Raw genomic sequence first — 17,500 nt, forward strand, 5'->3', positions numbered from 1 at the left:
ACACACACACACACACACGCTCTACACTCCACCTTCCCCAATACAATACAAATCCGACAGCAGTGTAATCATCAAATCCACTTGTGTCTACTACAGTGGAGAACAATAGGGCCTGGCGTGTGAATTAGGAAAGGCCCTCAGGGTGCATGGGGCATTGATGGGGGAGCGGTTATTAGTTGTGACTGGGGCTGCACTTGGGCCGAATTCCTGGCATCGGCCATGAAGAGGAAGCTTTTGAGAGGGCTTCATTGGCTGTGTGTGCGTGCATGTGCGTGTGTGTGTGTGTGTGCGCGTGCGCTAGGAGATCAGTTGTAGTGTCTGCGTCTGCGTCATCACTTCCTATCAGCCTAGGGCAGAGATCCAGCAGAGAGATCCAGCAGAAACACAGCCAGCGGAACAAGGGGACCATCGGGCCCAGCCAAGCCCAGGAGGGGGTGGGGTGGAGTGGGGTGAGGGCCCAGCGACTTCCCCCTATCTCACATAAGGAGCCAGACTCATCTGCTTTTGGGGAATGGAGGGTTATTACAGTAGGATGATGTCAGTCACGTGTTGGCAAGGTTTGCATCTCAAGACACAGGTGGTGTGTGCGTGTGTGTGTGTGTGTTGCGTGTAAGTGAAGACTTGGATTGTCATTAGGATCGGAGCGTTTTGGTTGGCTCGGTTGCTCAGTTGAGACTCAGCTGGCTGACCAGCACAGGAAACATCACGTCATCCACACTGGAGAACCCATACAAACAGACAGACAGACACATGCGCGCGTGCGCGCGCGCACACACACACACACGATACTGGAGCTGGAGAGGCCAATGGCAACCCAAGAATTGTGTCCCATTGATTGCTCATCGTGTTCCTAACACACTTCACATTAAGGATAGACCGGTATATATATCGGGCCGATATTTGCATATTTTAAGTGTATCGTATCGGCCGATAGGCAATATTTATTATTTTATGTCATTCTGGTTTTTTTAAAAGCACCAACACACTTTTATTATATTTTTATTACTTGATTGTTAGACATTACTTGATTGTTAGAGTGGGTGTTTCAATGTTACAAGTTCTACCTCAATTTGATAATGTTAAAGGAATGTTTATTTTTAACTTGAGACCTGGAATATTTGTCATTTTTTAACCTTTTTTTAACCCATAATCGGCCACAAATATCGGGTATCGGAAATCGGGCATCGGCCAAGGGTGATGAAAAAAAAAAAATCGGTATCACATCGGTCATTAAAAAAACTGTATCGGTCGACCCCTACTTCACATACCTCATTCCTCACACACACAAATGGGCACCTCAAGCTACATGTATTTTACTGGGGGGTGTCATCGAAGCAGAAGCAGAGAGAGAGAGAGAGAGAGAGAGAGAGAGAGAGAGAGAGAGAGAGAGAGAGAGAGAGAGAGAGAGAGAGAGAGAGAGAGAGAGAGAGAAAGCAGGAGACACCACACTGGATAACTGGAAAGCTGTCGTGACAAAAAAAGACGTGACCTAGTTCAGAAGTGCAACTGAGTAAAAAAAAGTGGTGCAGTGTATGAAACAGATAAGGGCATATTGATTCATTGAAACCACAGACTCCAAAGAAATGCCCACTCTTGCACAATAAGCAGAAGACAGCAACAAGTCACACTAAGGTGGCATGGTGTCACAGGCTAGGTCTGAGGGGACCTCAGGACGACACGTAACGGCAGGCACACAGGTAAATGAGTGAAGCAAAGAGGCGAAATTCAGCGTTCCATTCCAACAGCTCAACCGTCATCAGGTCGTCGCAGCGAATCAAAACAAATGAAAAATGTGTGCTGTTGATTTGATTGGCCCCAGCAGGCGAAATTCACTCCCAATTTGCATAATATTAAACTTGGTCGAATAATTAATAGGAATGAATGGCGAAATTCACTTTGCTTGGCCAAATGGGCATGTATGTGTGTCCCTATCATAAAGAGCTCTGACAATGAGTGGTCACTGGCAGAGAACCGTGCTGGTGCTGGTTTTCGCACCTAATCACAAATCACTGTGATTTTTCTAAGCAACAAATGTATAAGTCAGCCGGTTCAACCATGTCACATGCGGTGGAATTAACAATGCTGTATGTATGCAGGTCATTCACTGTTAAGCATTTTGGTTCCTAGTGAAGCTGGTGCAAGAACGGGCATTGGCACTGTTCTGACCGGCCTGAAAACAGCTTGAGTGGGCCAAGCTGTGTTCTGAGGAGAGATATTGCAAGGGACTGGAAAACAACAATTATCCAAGTATGAATGATATATTAAAAATATTTAAAAAGTTCAATTAGTTTAATGTGTCGGTCGGGCCCCAAAGTGTCAGGTTGAGTCCTGCCCTGTACGTGTGTGCATGTGCGGCCCTTGGTGGCTAGATGAAAGGGCCTCAGTCACGGCTGCAGCCAGCCCTCCCTGTGTTATAAATATCAGCGAGCGAGCAGTCTGCTATCCACATTCCTGAAGAGAACCAAACTCCACTGGCCAGCCACACAGCTGACCAACACACACACGGTTCCACTCTCAAGGGTCCCCATGAACACACACATAGCTGAACACACACACACACACACACACACTTCTCTGAGGAGGTCACTATTTAGACATACACAAATACACAGCTGACCAACACCCCCACCCACCCACCCACCAACAACACCACCTCTCTCTGAGGTCGCCATACATAAACGAAGACACAAGTGTGTGTGGTGTGTCTGAGCCAGTGCGTCTTCTTTTCCTCTCTTTGAAACAGTAGTAGGCTCACTGGGTGAACTAAACCCTTGATACCAATCCCCAATAACTGACTGGACTTTCAAATTCAATGTCCTCCATCTAGATGAGCAGCGGCCGCCGGCCGGCACTGTTGGAGATTTCATACTGAATTACACAACAAACCGCACAGCTTAAATAACCTCCCAGCCAATCGAAACACAACGTGACCACATTGACCAATCACAGCTCAGTGGCATCAAATCACGCTCCGAGAGAGAAGCTGGCAGTTAAACGATGGGCCAGAGACAGGAAATTGGAACACAAAGATGGGAAATTGGTATTTTGATTGCTCAAATAAATAACTGGTAAAGTGAACGCACTCAAAAGAAAAAAAAACACACAAATAGAAATGGAGAGTTGTGTTTTTTTCTGAGGGTTTTCTGGGTCAGTAAGGAGATATTGTTTATGGGCCCATGTATGCGCACACAGACACTCTGAACTTGCATACGCCTGTAAAGATTCTTGGGACTTGCAAACAGATGTTACCAACACAGCACAGCAGCAGCTGGGTAATCCCCCTTACACACACACACGCGCACACACACGGGCACACGCACACGCAATCATGTCATTCCTGCAGCAGTATAGCCCTGCGTTTTTGATCTGAGTAATTGTAAAGAGCCAAAGCCATGTGAAGAGATTGATCATCAGGGGGCTCAATTTACTGGACGGAATTACTGGGCTGTACCATGATGAAGGAATTCTCATTAGAATTGCACTTGCATTACGGTGTCAATTAAAGTCGTGCATGCAACTGTGCTTAACACACGCACAGAATGTGCTTTACAAATAACACGAATCCCCACTGCGGCACAAGCAATGCCCGTTTTTTTCCCTCTGTGACATCAAATATCAGTGCTGTTACTGCCAGGCAGCATGCTACTCCAAACTGGACATACAGTATGAACACACACACACACCACACACACAGTTCCTGCATAGCACTGCAACACCTGTTCAGCACATGAGGACAAGCTGAGCTCAGTTGGCCTGCCATTGGCATAAAGTTCACACAGACACACACACACACAAACCCGGCTCACACCTCTTACCCCGCTTCCATACACACACAGACACACAATCACATTCCCCGCTACATCACACAGTCTCTCTTCTCCCAGCTTGATCAGTCCATTGAGGAGAGAGAATGGAAAGCTTTACATGCCCACTACCGCCCGATTTACCACTGGTCACAGAAAGCTGTTGGCACCACTCCCCTAAACACACACACAAACCCCTCTCTTCCCTTCCCTTCTCTTCTCTTCTCTTTGGCCCTCTATGCCCCCTGCCACTATACTTTGTCCCCACCTCTGCTCCCCCCCTTTGTCAACAGCTCTTGTTCAATGCTGCAGAGGAATTGCATGCTGCCCATCTACAGTTGCCCAGACAACAGGAAGCCCAGGACCATCAACAGCCTCGCCGACTTAACACCAACCTCGCCAAGCAACAAACTCCCCAACCAATTGACATGTATGGAGGATGAGACTTAGTTCCCCTTTCTCTGCTCAATTGTCCATCAGCCTCATGAAGCAACCTCACAGAGCTACTAATAGAGTAACCACCTTATCGATTCAACATCAAACTCACACCAGGATTCACCATTCTTGCACGCAATATCACCAAGATTCAGCTTCCATCTTGAGCAACCGTGGTCTACTGGTTAAGGAGATGGGCTTTACTAGATCAGATCGTTGCAGGTTTGAATCCCACCCTTCAACTCCCTACCGGCTGAGGTGCCCTTGAGCAAGGCACCTAACCCCACACTGCTCCAGGGAGTGGGACTATAACCAATGCCTTGTAAATAACTGTAAGTCACTTTGGATAAAAGTGATAAGTGTAATGTAATGTAATCTTTTCTGCCGAGAAAATATTTTGTTGGTCTGATGTCAAAGCTGCTCTCAGGGCACGGTGGCTGTTGTTCTCTTCAGAGACACACTCAAGGACAATGGAAATTCTGGGTACAACTCTCCCATCGTTTAGCAATAACCTTTAACGCCAGCACATATAGTTTTGATGAGAGCGGAAGGGGAAGGAAAATTGGTCCTTGAGGATCACTGGAAGGCCATTGGAAATATCTCTGTACACACCAACCCCACGCCAGCACCTCTCTGCACACCCCAGCACAGCACACACACAACACATGTTAGTCATCAGTTCTTCCTGAGTAACACCCCCCGCCCCCACTATCCACCTTTATTCATTCATCCATCCATCCATCCATCCATCCATCCATCCATCCCTTCAACTATCCATCCATCCGTCCACCAAATCTCTACCCTACTACTCTGAACCTTTCATGCATTTCTTTCTCCAGCTCTGACTGTGGATGTCAACACTAAGGGGAGCAGGTATAAACTCTGTGAGTGCCTGCTAGCGGTGTGCTAGTGGCCTTGGGCCTAGGAGAACAGCCCAATTTCACTTCTGAACGACCCCAATGCCCTGGTCCAAGCCAACAAAGAGCATCAGCCTTGGCCAATAATCAGGGCCCTGGCTGCCGTGGCCAGCCAAGCAGATCCTGATACGGGCCTTCGCTAGGAAGTGTCCCCAGCCTAAGGCTTCAGCCCAACAGCTACTATGGAGAAATATCAGCTACTGTGTTGAGCCATCAGCACCTAAGGAGAGCTACCAGCCCCGGCCGCCATCAAGCTGCTGCCAGGCTCCTGAGGGCCACCAGAGTGACACCAGGCCAGTGAGGCCACACCACACTAAGCAGCATGCCATGCGGGTGTAAGCAGCATACGGCAGTAAGGCCTATACGGCAGTAAGCAGTATTAAGGATTTGAAGGCCAAAGCCATGGGGCGTCTGTCACCGTCACAGACACCCTGCGGCACGCATACAGGGAGAGAGAGGGAGACGACATCGGGACACTAAAGCAGTAAGAAGAAGAGCAGGAGGAGGAGGATGACGAGAATAGGTTTTGGAACAGAAGCAGGTGGAGGAGGAGGATAAGTTTCGGAACAGAAGGAGGTGGAGGAGGAGGAGGAGGAGGAGGATAGGAGGATAAAACAAGGGGTTGGAAGAGGAGGAAGAGGAAGTGAGTGAAGATGAGGAGTGGGGTGGAAGAAGAGGAGGTGGGGGTAGAGCAGAGGGCAAAAGAGGAGGTCAGGTGAAGGTGGGAGGAACAGTGGCAGGGGGGCAGGATGGTGAGGAAGAGGAAGAAAGAGGGAGGAAGAGCAGTGGGGTGAGAAGGAGGAAAGCAGTGAGTGGATGAAGAGCATAACTTGCAGGAAGAGGAGGAGGGAGAAAGCCAGAGGAGAGAAGTGAAGTGGAGGAGGAGAAGAACAGAGGGTGGAGAAGAGCGAGGTGGAGGGAACTGTGGAGGACAACAAGATACAGACGGCAGCTTGACGTGGATAAGCGATAGAGCGAGGACTTAATATCAGGTGTGTAGACACACACACACACCTGGCCACTTTTGCAGGGATTTGAGCTGAGGTAGCGCACACAAACACACCTGCCTCCTCAGTATGGTGACCTTACCACACACACACCACACACTCTTATTCCGGCTGCTTCCACCGCACACACACCCCAGCCTGTCAGATGGCTATACACAAATTTACACGGCTTGAAGTAAGACCAGGCTGCCGCTGCACACACACACGCATGTATAGAACAGAGTGGGCACATGCACATTGAAAAAAGCTCACACACACACACAGCCTGTCGCAACACCAAACACGTCACACACATGGCCACCTCATGAAGCTTATCAATAGGACCCAGGATAACACACGCACGCACATGAAGTGAGAAATTTCATTCTCTGTAACAAATGGATCATGAGGTGCAAATAATGGTACAGACATCCTGACTCCCAAACGATCAGGGGTTAATTCGGCCAGTGAGAAAGGTGACAAATTAGGCAATCACAGGAAGAAGCCAAAGAAATCCCCTTTTGTTACTGACACCTTCCTCAGGTCCTACGAGAAGAAACATAGAACAAAGGACTTCCTGGGGAGGACAGAGCTGTATATAGGGGGAGAGGTTCTGTAACTGGTCAGAGATGTGATGTTGAGACTTCTGTATGTTTCCTGACATTTTATCTCTCCGGTACCGTTATTAAAAATCTGCAGTGCTTACCAATTGAGTTGCTTGTCGCCTGGAATATTAATTTTTTTACTACATTGGTGGCGACGAGGATGGGATTATAAAGGCTTAATTAGACACTCAGGAGGAAGACTTTCAGCTGGACATCAATTGACTTGGCCAACGAGGAGTCCCATTGCTGACTTCACCGGACTGGAGGGCCTTCATCCTGTGTGCCTAAATACTGCCAGAGATCCCAGTATTTATGGCCACAGGCAACTCAAAGGGTGAGTTTAATTCTGACTAAAATGTTGCATGCTTTAGGACATTGTGTATGTATACACTGGCTAGGTTGAAGTGCTTATGATATTCTAAGAGAGCACAACACTTGGCAAAAGTTGTCCGGAAGTGCAGGGTTTCAGAAGGAATTGTCACGTGACAAAGCCAAAAAGAGGATCTTTTTTGGCTCAAATAGGCCTAAGGGAAAGGATTTCCCAGGGAAAAGAGGATCTTTTCCAAGAATGAAAGAAAGTAAAAGAGAGAGGATCTCTCCTAATTGAAAAGAGGATCTTTTCATAGTGAAAGAAAAGGAAATGAGAGAGGATCTCTCCAAATTGAAAAGAGGATCTTTTCCAATACCGGTAATTAAAGAGGAAAGAGGATCTTTCCTGACAGAGAATAAGAAAAAAAAAGAGCTCTCAACCTGTATGCATGTGAAGTAGGCCTACTATTGTGATGTCTTGTGGATGGTTGGTTTGAAAAGTGAAAGAAAGTAAAGGAAAAGTTGAGGTAAGGAAGTTTAACTGAAGGTGTGAAGGAGGCACGAGTGATTCCTCGGCAAAAGTTGTTCAGGGCACTGAGTGATTCCTGTTGTGCTCACCGAAATATTTTGGTTGAATAGTTTTTGTCGTAATTTAATATAGGAGACTAATGATCTCTGTCTTTTGGAAAAATTTGGATAAGAATAACTCAACTTAAGAAAGGTTAAACGGAAAGTATGACAACGACGAAGGTGAATGAAAGTTATATGTTATTGTAATTATTGATCATAATACTAGTAATCATACCATATGTTGGCAAGAGGTGGTTGTGACTGAAAATGCTGCTTTTGCGCTGGTATTTCAGCATAGGTTAAAATAATAAGAAATTAAATTATTAAGAATTATTCACTATGGGATTAAATAAGAGTAAATCTGTTAAACTGCCAATGGGTATACATATTCCAGGATGTTTGCAAGACATGTATAGAAAGTATGGAGCAGAATGTGTTGATGAGAGTGTTATGCGTAAGTGGCATGAATGGACAAGGGGAACATTCCCTTTGAGTGGAACATTAAGTATAGGAAGGATACAAGAATGTAGGGCAATAATGGAAAATAACCAGATCCAATTCGAACAAGAAATATTTGGAAAATGGGAGAAGGAAGCAGATGAAAGGGACCGGAAAAGGAGGCAACCCAGAGGACAGAAAGGAAAAAAGACATGTACTGCTAGTTCAGAGAGTGAGACAGATAAAACCGTGATGTCATATATACAGGAGAATGATAATCATATAGTTCCAGCTACTACCCCATCGAGCAATGACAATATACAAGTAGATCCAGTAGTAAACCCAGAGCATCACCTATTTTGTGCTAAGCCTGAGCCCCAGGTCATAGCAGCACTACAGCTGCAGTTTCTAACATTCATATTGACATCCCCCACTGTGTTGTTCCCTCAAACCACTGAGCAGAGAGAACAAAGAGGAGCAAATGGTGAGAAAAGAGGAGCAGATAGTGAGCAGAGAGGGCAGGCTAAATACACAGGCCTAAGAGAAAACACAGGTAGTCACAAAGGAATGAGGAACGCTAACACATCATTCCATAAGAAATCCCTTCAGTGCTGGAGATGTGGTAACTTAGGACATATTTCGAGAAACTGTAGACAAGTCAGAGGTTAACAGGTCAGTAGCCCACACAGCAGGCTACCAATGCATAGTATTATGTAAACTCTACAGCATTTTCAACTGCACACATTTTAAGAGGGCCAGAAACATTACCCTCATTAAGAAATAGAGCTTAACATAGATTGTATGCCTTCATTTAGGCACAAAGGTGTTTACGACCCCTGTGACACCTCAAAGCAAGGAGATCAACTCTCCCAGGGCAGGGAAAGTGTCACCTCAGAGCAAAAAGAGAGACATTCATAGGACGGGGAAACTGGAGATTAACCCACCAAAACTACACATAGCCGTATTTATGCATGTCTTCAAATTTTAAGTAAATATTTTTGTGAATAATAACATCAAGGATAGAGAATGTCTTATGGAAAGTGCAGAGCATACTGACCAGCACCATTTTAGGAAGGGCACAGAATTATCAAACTGGAGACAATTTGACTATGAGGTTCAGTAAGTGTAGTTAAGCATATGGTTAAAGTCACAGAGACTAATTAATTACTTTGCAATCATAAGAAATATGAGTATAGGCCTAGGTCCTACATATATGTTCTGCGAACAGTTAACCCAGACTGATAGAATATGAATTTATTTTGGCACTGTTTACAACTACACTCTCAGCATCAAAAAGAAGGGAATTTCAGTGCACATGGGAAGACAGCCTGGTTTCAGGATACCAGGAATAGGAATATTCAGACTAGGAGAAGTGCCATAAACATGCAGGATATTGTTATCTAGTTTCTGTTGTAGAGAGACTCTGGTCTCTGACGCTGTCCTTAGGAATTTCATGGCAAATCTTCATGTGACTTGATGAGAAATTTGGACTCGGTAGAATTGTGATAATGAATATAAAACGGTAATTGTCCCATGAAAAAGGATATGTTAATGGATAAAAGATGTTGTGTTGGTTTACCTGGACTATTTAGTTGCAACTTTATCACCCTAGGGGTGAGTAGAGGACACAGACTCAATCTTGGCAACATAGGATCGTAGATGCATTGTATATCAGATAATGAAGGATACAAATCTGCTAATCCACAATCAAGGATAGAGCAGAATGGGATTATTTGGTCTGGTGAAAACCAAACGAAACCTGACTGACGACGAAGACGATGACTGACTTTGGGTGACTGAGTGTGAAAGTGTGAGTGTGAAAAAGGGTGAAAGAATAAATGGCCATATTAGGAAAATATGAAAGATAGGTAGTCATCAGTTGGACTCAGTTTCTAAAAGCATGTTGCATGAATTTTCTTTCTGAAATTCGAGACTAACATTGGAATGCTGAATCCTTTAACCCAAACTAATTTTAAACACCCCACCCCAAGTTGCTTGATGAAAGTGCTTTTCTATATAACACCTGAATTCTTTCTATACCTTTGCTACACTGAGTTCAACTGTATGAGATGGAAAAAAAAGCTTTGAACATTACTTAAAAAATAAGAAAACACATGAGGTGTGTAAAATAACCATTTGGTCCATGACCTAAAATACCCAAGAGGATATAGGCCGTAAACAACTTGGCAAGCCACAGATCGGATGAGAGACAGCAATTTACATGGCACATATATGAGCCATGTAAAAAGGGGGGTTATAAAGGAGTTGCAAAGGGAAAAAAATATATAAAAGGGTTGTAAAGGGAAAATCAACTAAATTTTTATTTTCAAACCGAATTACTTAGCTTAGACATTAGTAGGGACAGAGAAAAATTAAATAAATCTGATTTAAACTATGAAACTGCTGGAACATTTACAATGGGTTGATGTAATTTGAATCAGGTAAGCAAATGGGAAATGTTAAAAACACTGTATTATTACAAATTATGTTGTAGGTTTGTTGAGCTTGAGAATTTATCTAGAACAATGAATAAATGTGAAACAAATGGTGTGTTAACTGACAAGAGTAGAGATTAGAGAAAGCAGACCACAAACTTGGAATATGTAACTGATTTGGAAGTGATAGTGATACATGTGGTGCAGCTACATAAATAATGATAACAATAAGAAGAATAAGAATAAGCAAAATAAAATAAAAAGGCCATAAGTAATGTGCAAAGAATTGGTATTAGAAAAAATATTATTTGCGAGGAATTGATACTGCTGTTTTTGTGTACTAACAGATGAAGACCCCCACTGGCGACCCAAGACCAGGCTTCCAAGAAATTCCACGACACTCAGAAGGATGTGACAACAGAAGAGAGGCCTTGGATCCATTCATCACTTAGGGAACAGGACAAAGGACAAGCTAAGCAGAGCCATCTACAACAGTCAGAGGGTGGAGTCATCACTGGAGCAGACGGCATCGGTTCTGATGAATGACCTCTACCTCCATTCTCAAAGGGGGCCTTCAAAGAACTAATTACTGCCTGATGACAACTAGTTGCTGAGAGACAAGGGAAGTGGACAAGCAAATTCTGTTCAAATCTACGGTCATATATCTCTACATCTGAGTCACATAGGCAAGGAGTGTGACAAGGAAACAAGCAATTTTTCATCCACACAATCCACATGGATGACAGAGAAAGAAGGACATGATGGATGGATGGTGAATGATTTACAGGAGCAACAAGAACAGAATGGTTCAGTTGAATTAAGAAAATTGGACATTCAAAAGGCAATGGGAACAAGTGCTATTGCTGAAAACAGTACGCGGAGCATATGGTCAACTCGACTTAGCGCAAATGCCAAATCTTCACAAGTGTCCAAAAGTATATACAGTTTGAAATTATCAGGAGAAGTGATGGAAATATCAGGAATGGACACAGAAGCAATCAAAGTGCCAGAGAAATCAAGTGTAATTTGTTTAAATGTGACTATAGAGACAGTAAACAACAGTTCAAGAAAAAAGTTAGGACACAGTCAATGTATACTTATACCTTAAAGGCAGAAGATTATTTTAGACCAAACCAAAGCTCTGGATGGGAGGAAATTATTTCCTCTGGTACAGTATTCCAGTGCAAGTAGCATACATTTTAATTTCCCATTACCTATGGGCATGTATTGGGTTTAAGGAACAAATGCATACACAAAGTGACCTGCCGAGGCAGTAGGAACATATTACATTACAATAGTGATTACAGCAGTATGAGTATTGGATAAAGAACACTGTCAGCATTCTAGTTAACATAACCAACAGACACATAGACAGAAGAGATAAGTAAAATACACACCAGGTGGAAGGACAAATGGAACAGATATGTTTTAGCTGACCCATGGTCAGGGCAAGGGGCTACAGTGGACTGGATAGTGTCACTATGGGTGGAGCAGTGTTTCCACAGACTTGTGGTTGGTCAAGGTAGTCCGGTGTTAAAAATATATATTTTTGGTTTAGTAACTTAAGAAATTACATTCACAACATGAAATCTCTATCGGTTCAGGGGACCAAGTCAAGGTGATAGGTGCTTTGTGTCAAGAGGGGCGCCTTAACAATAAAGTGCTGGGAGAAACCCTGGGTAGTAGAAGCCTTATAGAAATTAATAAAATGGTCTAGCATACAATAGGCAAGCGTTTGCAAATTAAACGGGGGCATCTGTAGCCTTAATAAATCAGGAACTAAACGCTAGTAGAAATGAACTTTTATCACACAGACTTGGACTGGATCTACTTTTGGCTGAACAAGGAGGTTTATGCAAAGTAGTAAATACATCACATCAGGTTGTTTCGTAGTCCCAAATTATGTCAAGTCAAGTCAAGTCAAGTCAAGTCAAGTCAAGTCAAGTTTTATTGTCAATTTCTTTACATGCACTGGTCATACAAAGAATTTGAAATTGCGTTTCTTGCTCTCCCATGCAGACATAGACTAATCTAGGTAAGGACATAGACAGTATGGACATAGACAGTGCTCATACAGACATTTAAAGTGCAAGACTGGACAACAGAAGACTTGTAGAGAACATACATTAGAGGAGGTATTTTGTTGTGCTTTTTCTAAAAGTCCTTTATAGCATTCTGACATAGTAATAGTAGCATTTGAAGAGAGTAAATAATTTAAAAGGTTTATCAAATACACCAGCAGCAGTATGTTTGGGTTTAGTGCAGAAAGTATGTGTGTGTGTGTGTGTGTGTGTGTGTGTGTGCATGTGTATGTATGATGTCAACAATATATCAGAGTATGTACAAAAAATCTGAAATGCCATGTCAAATCCACCACTACTAACTAGAATAGATGTTATATTTGATGACTTGGCTAATATGTTTGGTAATACGGCAGCTGATATTTTGCTAAAACTTCTGAGAATAGGACTACCTATGCTTGTACCTGTGATAGTGATCATATTGTCAAGGTCAGTTGGCAAACTAATTGGGAAGGGAATATTCCACATTGTGGCGCCTAGAGTTTTATGCCTAAGAATTATGTGACTTTTAGGAACAAAAGTATGACTGATTATGAGGACACAAATGAATTTCCATTTTACAACACAGAAGTAGGCTATGAAAAGAGATTACCCTAGTATTGCCCGGTGATGTAATTAGTTAAGTAGGTAGATAATTTGCATGTATGAATTTTTGCCTGATATATTTGTAGTATTACTTTGTAACTGGTCCTCTCTCAGCTGACACAGTCAGAACCGCCTTTTTCAGAAGGGGTTATCGAAGAATTTGTCCCAACCTGTCCGCTCTTTTCCACAAAAATTGGCAGAACAAGTGGTTTTTGCTCGGACAAACAGTGGTTTCGCTTCGATCTGAGAGTATGACGCTGTAGCAGATGAAATTTTGTATTCAAAAGTGTTGTGAGCATGAACTCACAAAAGCAGGGAAATGAAGTGAGAAATTTCATTCTCTGTAACAAATGGATCATGAGGTGCAAATAATGGTACAGACATCCTGACTCCCAAACGATCAGGGGTTAATTCGGCCAGTGAGAAAGGTGACAAATTAGGCAATCACAGGAAGAAGCCAAAGAAATCCCCTTTTGTTACTGACACCTTCCTCAGGTCCTACGAGAAGAAACATAGAACAAAGGACTTCCTGGGGAGGACAGAGCTGTATATAGGGGGAGAGGGTCTGTGACTGGTCAGAGATGTGATGTTGAGACTTCTGTATGTTTCCTGACATTTTATCTCTCCGGTACCGTTATTAAAAATCTGCAGTGCTTACCAATTGAGTTGCTTGTCGCCTGGAATATTAATTTTTTTACTACACACACACACGCTCACCTCCAGGTCGTAGAACTCCTGTGTGTCATCGAGGTTGAGGACGCGTAGCTGCAGGCCGCCGCCCCGCCCCCCGTGACCTTTGCCCCCCGCGCCCATGGCAACGCTGAGGCTCTGGCCCGGCTCCAGCGTGCTGATGCCTGCGTTGAACTGGGCGCCCAGTCTGGTGCCCGGCGTCTGTAGGGCGCGGTACGTGCCCTCGATCTCACCCATCGGTCCTCACGCGTGCACACTCATAGGCAGCGTGTCCTTAGACGCACACATGAAAATACCTGCAGGGGAGGAGAGAGAGAGATAAGAGACAGAAAAAGACAGATGGCTATTGATTGAGTGGCAAAAGCATAATCCATGAGTGTTTGACCGGGTCTGCATTGACATTTTAACGTTTTTTTTCTGTACCAGACAGATAACATGAGATAGACACAGACTGAATCTATAAACACAAATGGTGCCATCTCAAATAGTAAGAGCCAACACAGATGGTGCACAGTTGTTGAGAATCATTTCAGTATGTGTGTGCTCTTGCTCACATCTGGTGCAAAGCACTCTTACAAGTTCCACAAGAGCGGAGCGAAACAGAGCAGGGAAGAGCAGGACACCAGCAAGGCCTCTCATGCGCCCCGAAAAGGGGAAGAACGCGCCACTCACACTATTGCTTACATGATTCTCTCAGTTTTTAACTGGGTGCTGAATCCCACATAAAACATAGATGATGAAAGGAAACGAAGGACAGCACTCCTCAGATTTTTCTTTGTTTATTCGCCCCAATAAACAACTAAACAAAAGGGTGAATAAACAAACTAACATCTGAGGAGTGCTGTCCTTCCAGTGTTGCAAGAGATTCAAGAAGAGCAAAGACACAGGCAAAAAGGATGATGGAAAAACATTCCATGTTTTGAAGGCTGCCCACCGATTACGCTCGATACAATGCAGCACAGAGAGAATGTTCAAGAGTTTCCCCCCTCAAGCCATCCACTATTAAATTCTTAGGACATCTTTTTGCCTTTTATTACTATTCCCCTCATTTTCATTTTTAAATGTATTATTCTACACAGCAGAGAGCTGTTGCAACCTTCATTTCACTGCCAATTGTGCCAGCACAAGAAAGCTTGTGACAAATAATAATCTTGAATCCTTGACTTTCTTCATTCTCCCCCTCATTTATCTTTAGCCCCTGCATCTCTGACCGTCTCATTATCTCGCTCTACCTCTGTTTGTACCCCTCACTTGCTCGGCGTCTCAATCCTGAATGCCCACACCAACTACATGACTGAACTGTTGCAACTGATCCAGTGCTAGAAAAACAGCAGAGCTATCTTTAGCCAGTCCCCACCACAGAGAGGGGCGTGTTTGTTTGTGTGTGTGTGTATACAGTCTGTGTGTAGTGTGTGTGTTGGGGGTGAAGGGGCCTGTGGTTCTGCTAGAGACATGCATTCTTGTTCTGTTGACATAAAGCTAGAGGTGTGGATGCATCTATGATGGAATTGTGAATGGTGTGTGTGTGTGTGTGTGTGTGTGTGTGTGTGTGTGTGTGTGTGTGTGTGTGTGTGTGTGTGTGTGTGTGTGTGTGTGTGTGTGTGTGTGTGTGTGTGTGTACAGCAGTACTCCAGAAAGGATGCGCCTGAGAGCCCTGAGGCAATAATTAACCTGCACTAACATGTCAGCTCATGCCTCAGAGATGCATATACACTACACGCGCGTGTGTGCGTGTTAAGGTAGGTAGGGCCCGTGTTTGTGCAGGGACCAGACTTTCTCTCAATTCATTGTTTAAAGCTGTGACTGAATGGGGGAAAGCATAATAACACTCTCCCTCTAACTGACATCCCAAAGATGATCACATAAAAAAATAAAAAAAAAATCATAGTATAAAAGTAAACAAATGTATATTTTTAGGTATAGCCTATAACATTTCAGGGAGGTCTGTCAAAGCCTGGTTCCCCATTTGTGGAGTCAGCGTTTTAGGTCTGCTTTTTATCCCCAGAACTGCACAAATAAGGGCATTTAAATCACTAATTCGTGCAGCAGGCACCGCGCGCTGTTTTGGTCGCGTTCTATGTTCTATTCCAGATTTAATGATTTCCGCTCGAGCATTTTTGTGGCACACAGCTGGCACTCGCGAGCCCATCCCAGAGCTGCGCGGAACACGTCAACAAGTAGACTACAGGAGGAGAGCATAGATTGAGAGGAGAGAAGAAGAGAGAATGGGGGAGTAGAGAAGAAAGCCTTGTGTAAAAAGTGGACAAGGAGAGGACAGGAGGAGCGGATAGGACAGGAGAGGCTTTTGGACATTGTGAGAGAATAGGGAGAAGGGGAGAAAGACGAAATGAGAGACGAGAGGTTTTTTTTACCACTGTTGTGCGAGCAGAGCCCCCTTGACACCCACCTGAATGACACTAGCGTGCAACTACTGTGAGCTTACAAACATTTCGCGAAAGGCGACAACTACAAACTAGGCTATACGCGCCTGTGACAGAATGACAGAGTGGTCGTTTTGTTTAGTCAGTCTCACTTTCCCCATGCGTGTGACACAAACTAATGAGGAGAATCCATTCCCATGGTCTAGTTGCGATGCAACAGTGCATTCCAGAAGTAGCCTACCACATCGAAAAGTTGATAGTGTGTCCAGCTGTCCACTCAGACACTGACACATAATTGAGCCTCTACAGTAGTTCTAAGTTCAGTGCAGTTGGAAAACTGAAAATCACAGCCCACCTTAAATAGCTATAGTCATAGGCTAACTCCACATTACTCAAGATACTTTAACTATGCTTTGCAAGACTAGAGGTCTAGGGATTTTCCTACCAATTGACAGGGCCGACATAGGATCTGAAAACCGATTAAACAAATTGAAAAAGCGCTGAGGTTAATTCAGCGTACGGTTGGAAAACCAGCCACGTTTGCAATGCAATCTCGACCAGTTACACAGTGTGCATGAAATTGAAAAACAAAATGCACCCCATGGTTTCAATTTCACAGTGTGGAGAGACCAATATTCCTCCAACTAAATAGTCAACGTGAGGAAAATATAAACATGCATACATGTAACCCCATTGTCTATGGCAAAGCCCCAATTGTGTAGCATAAACCGTGAGCTTTAAAACCCAAAAGTTGGCCGGAGTATTCCAGGAGGTTGCCGAAAACGAAACAAAGCAGTACCCGGACTGTTTGTGATTCAAGCTGGAGATTTAACACTGACCCACGGCTGCTGAAAAGTTGGTGTAGCTCGACTAGCCTACCGAACACTTCTGCAAACACCCGTCCATACAGCATGAAAAACAATCCCGTCTGAAGTTACTCCTATCTACGTCGACTGTCAATGTTTCCCACAAACAATAGGCAAACTATCGTTCAAATATGTCGGCAATAAACTATTTGAAACTAAAAGTAGGTCGTACCTTGGTTCTCTTCTTGTACGCCGTCTAGGATTCTTTTAGCAGTGTGTATCCCGACTGGCGTCGCTAATGCGAAGAAGGGGGAAACCTGCCATCCCATTGGATACACACGCCAGGCTATGCGCTGCCATTGGCTAGGATTGCATTGAAACACGCACTTACTATTGGGCAACAAAATTACCCAAAGTTATTCTGTCTCTGAATTACCTGAGAATAACTTACAGATTTTA

General features: G+C 43.9%; 1 protein-coding gene across 2 annotated transcripts in view; it reads right to left on the bottom strand.

The window, feature by feature from the left end:
- The window catches only part of farp2 (FERM, RhoGEF and pleckstrin domain protein 2), an 85,218-nt gene extending 67,882 nt beyond the window's left edge, over positions 1-17,336 (bottom strand). For both annotated transcript variants that reach the window (XM_063202010.1, XM_063202009.1), the window contains exons 1-2: positions 17,274-17,336; positions 13,882-14,150 (exon numbers count right to left, since the gene is read on the bottom strand). In XM_063202010.1, coding sequence (XP_063058080.1) covers positions 13,882-14,091 — 210 coding nt within the window. In that variant the 5' untranslated portion in view covers positions 14,092-14,150; positions 17,274-17,336. The remainder of the gene's footprint in view (positions 1-13,881; positions 14,151-17,273) is intronic.
- Positions 17,337-17,500: the final 164 nt, after the last annotated feature.

The sequence above is a fragment of the Engraulis encrasicolus genome, chromosome 6 (genome assembly GCF_034702125.1).
Source record: "Engraulis encrasicolus isolate BLACKSEA-1 chromosome 6, IST_EnEncr_1.0, whole genome shotgun sequence".
In the NCBI taxonomy this organism is placed as follows: domain Eukaryota; kingdom Metazoa; phylum Chordata; class Actinopteri; order Clupeiformes; family Engraulidae; genus Engraulis; species Engraulis encrasicolus.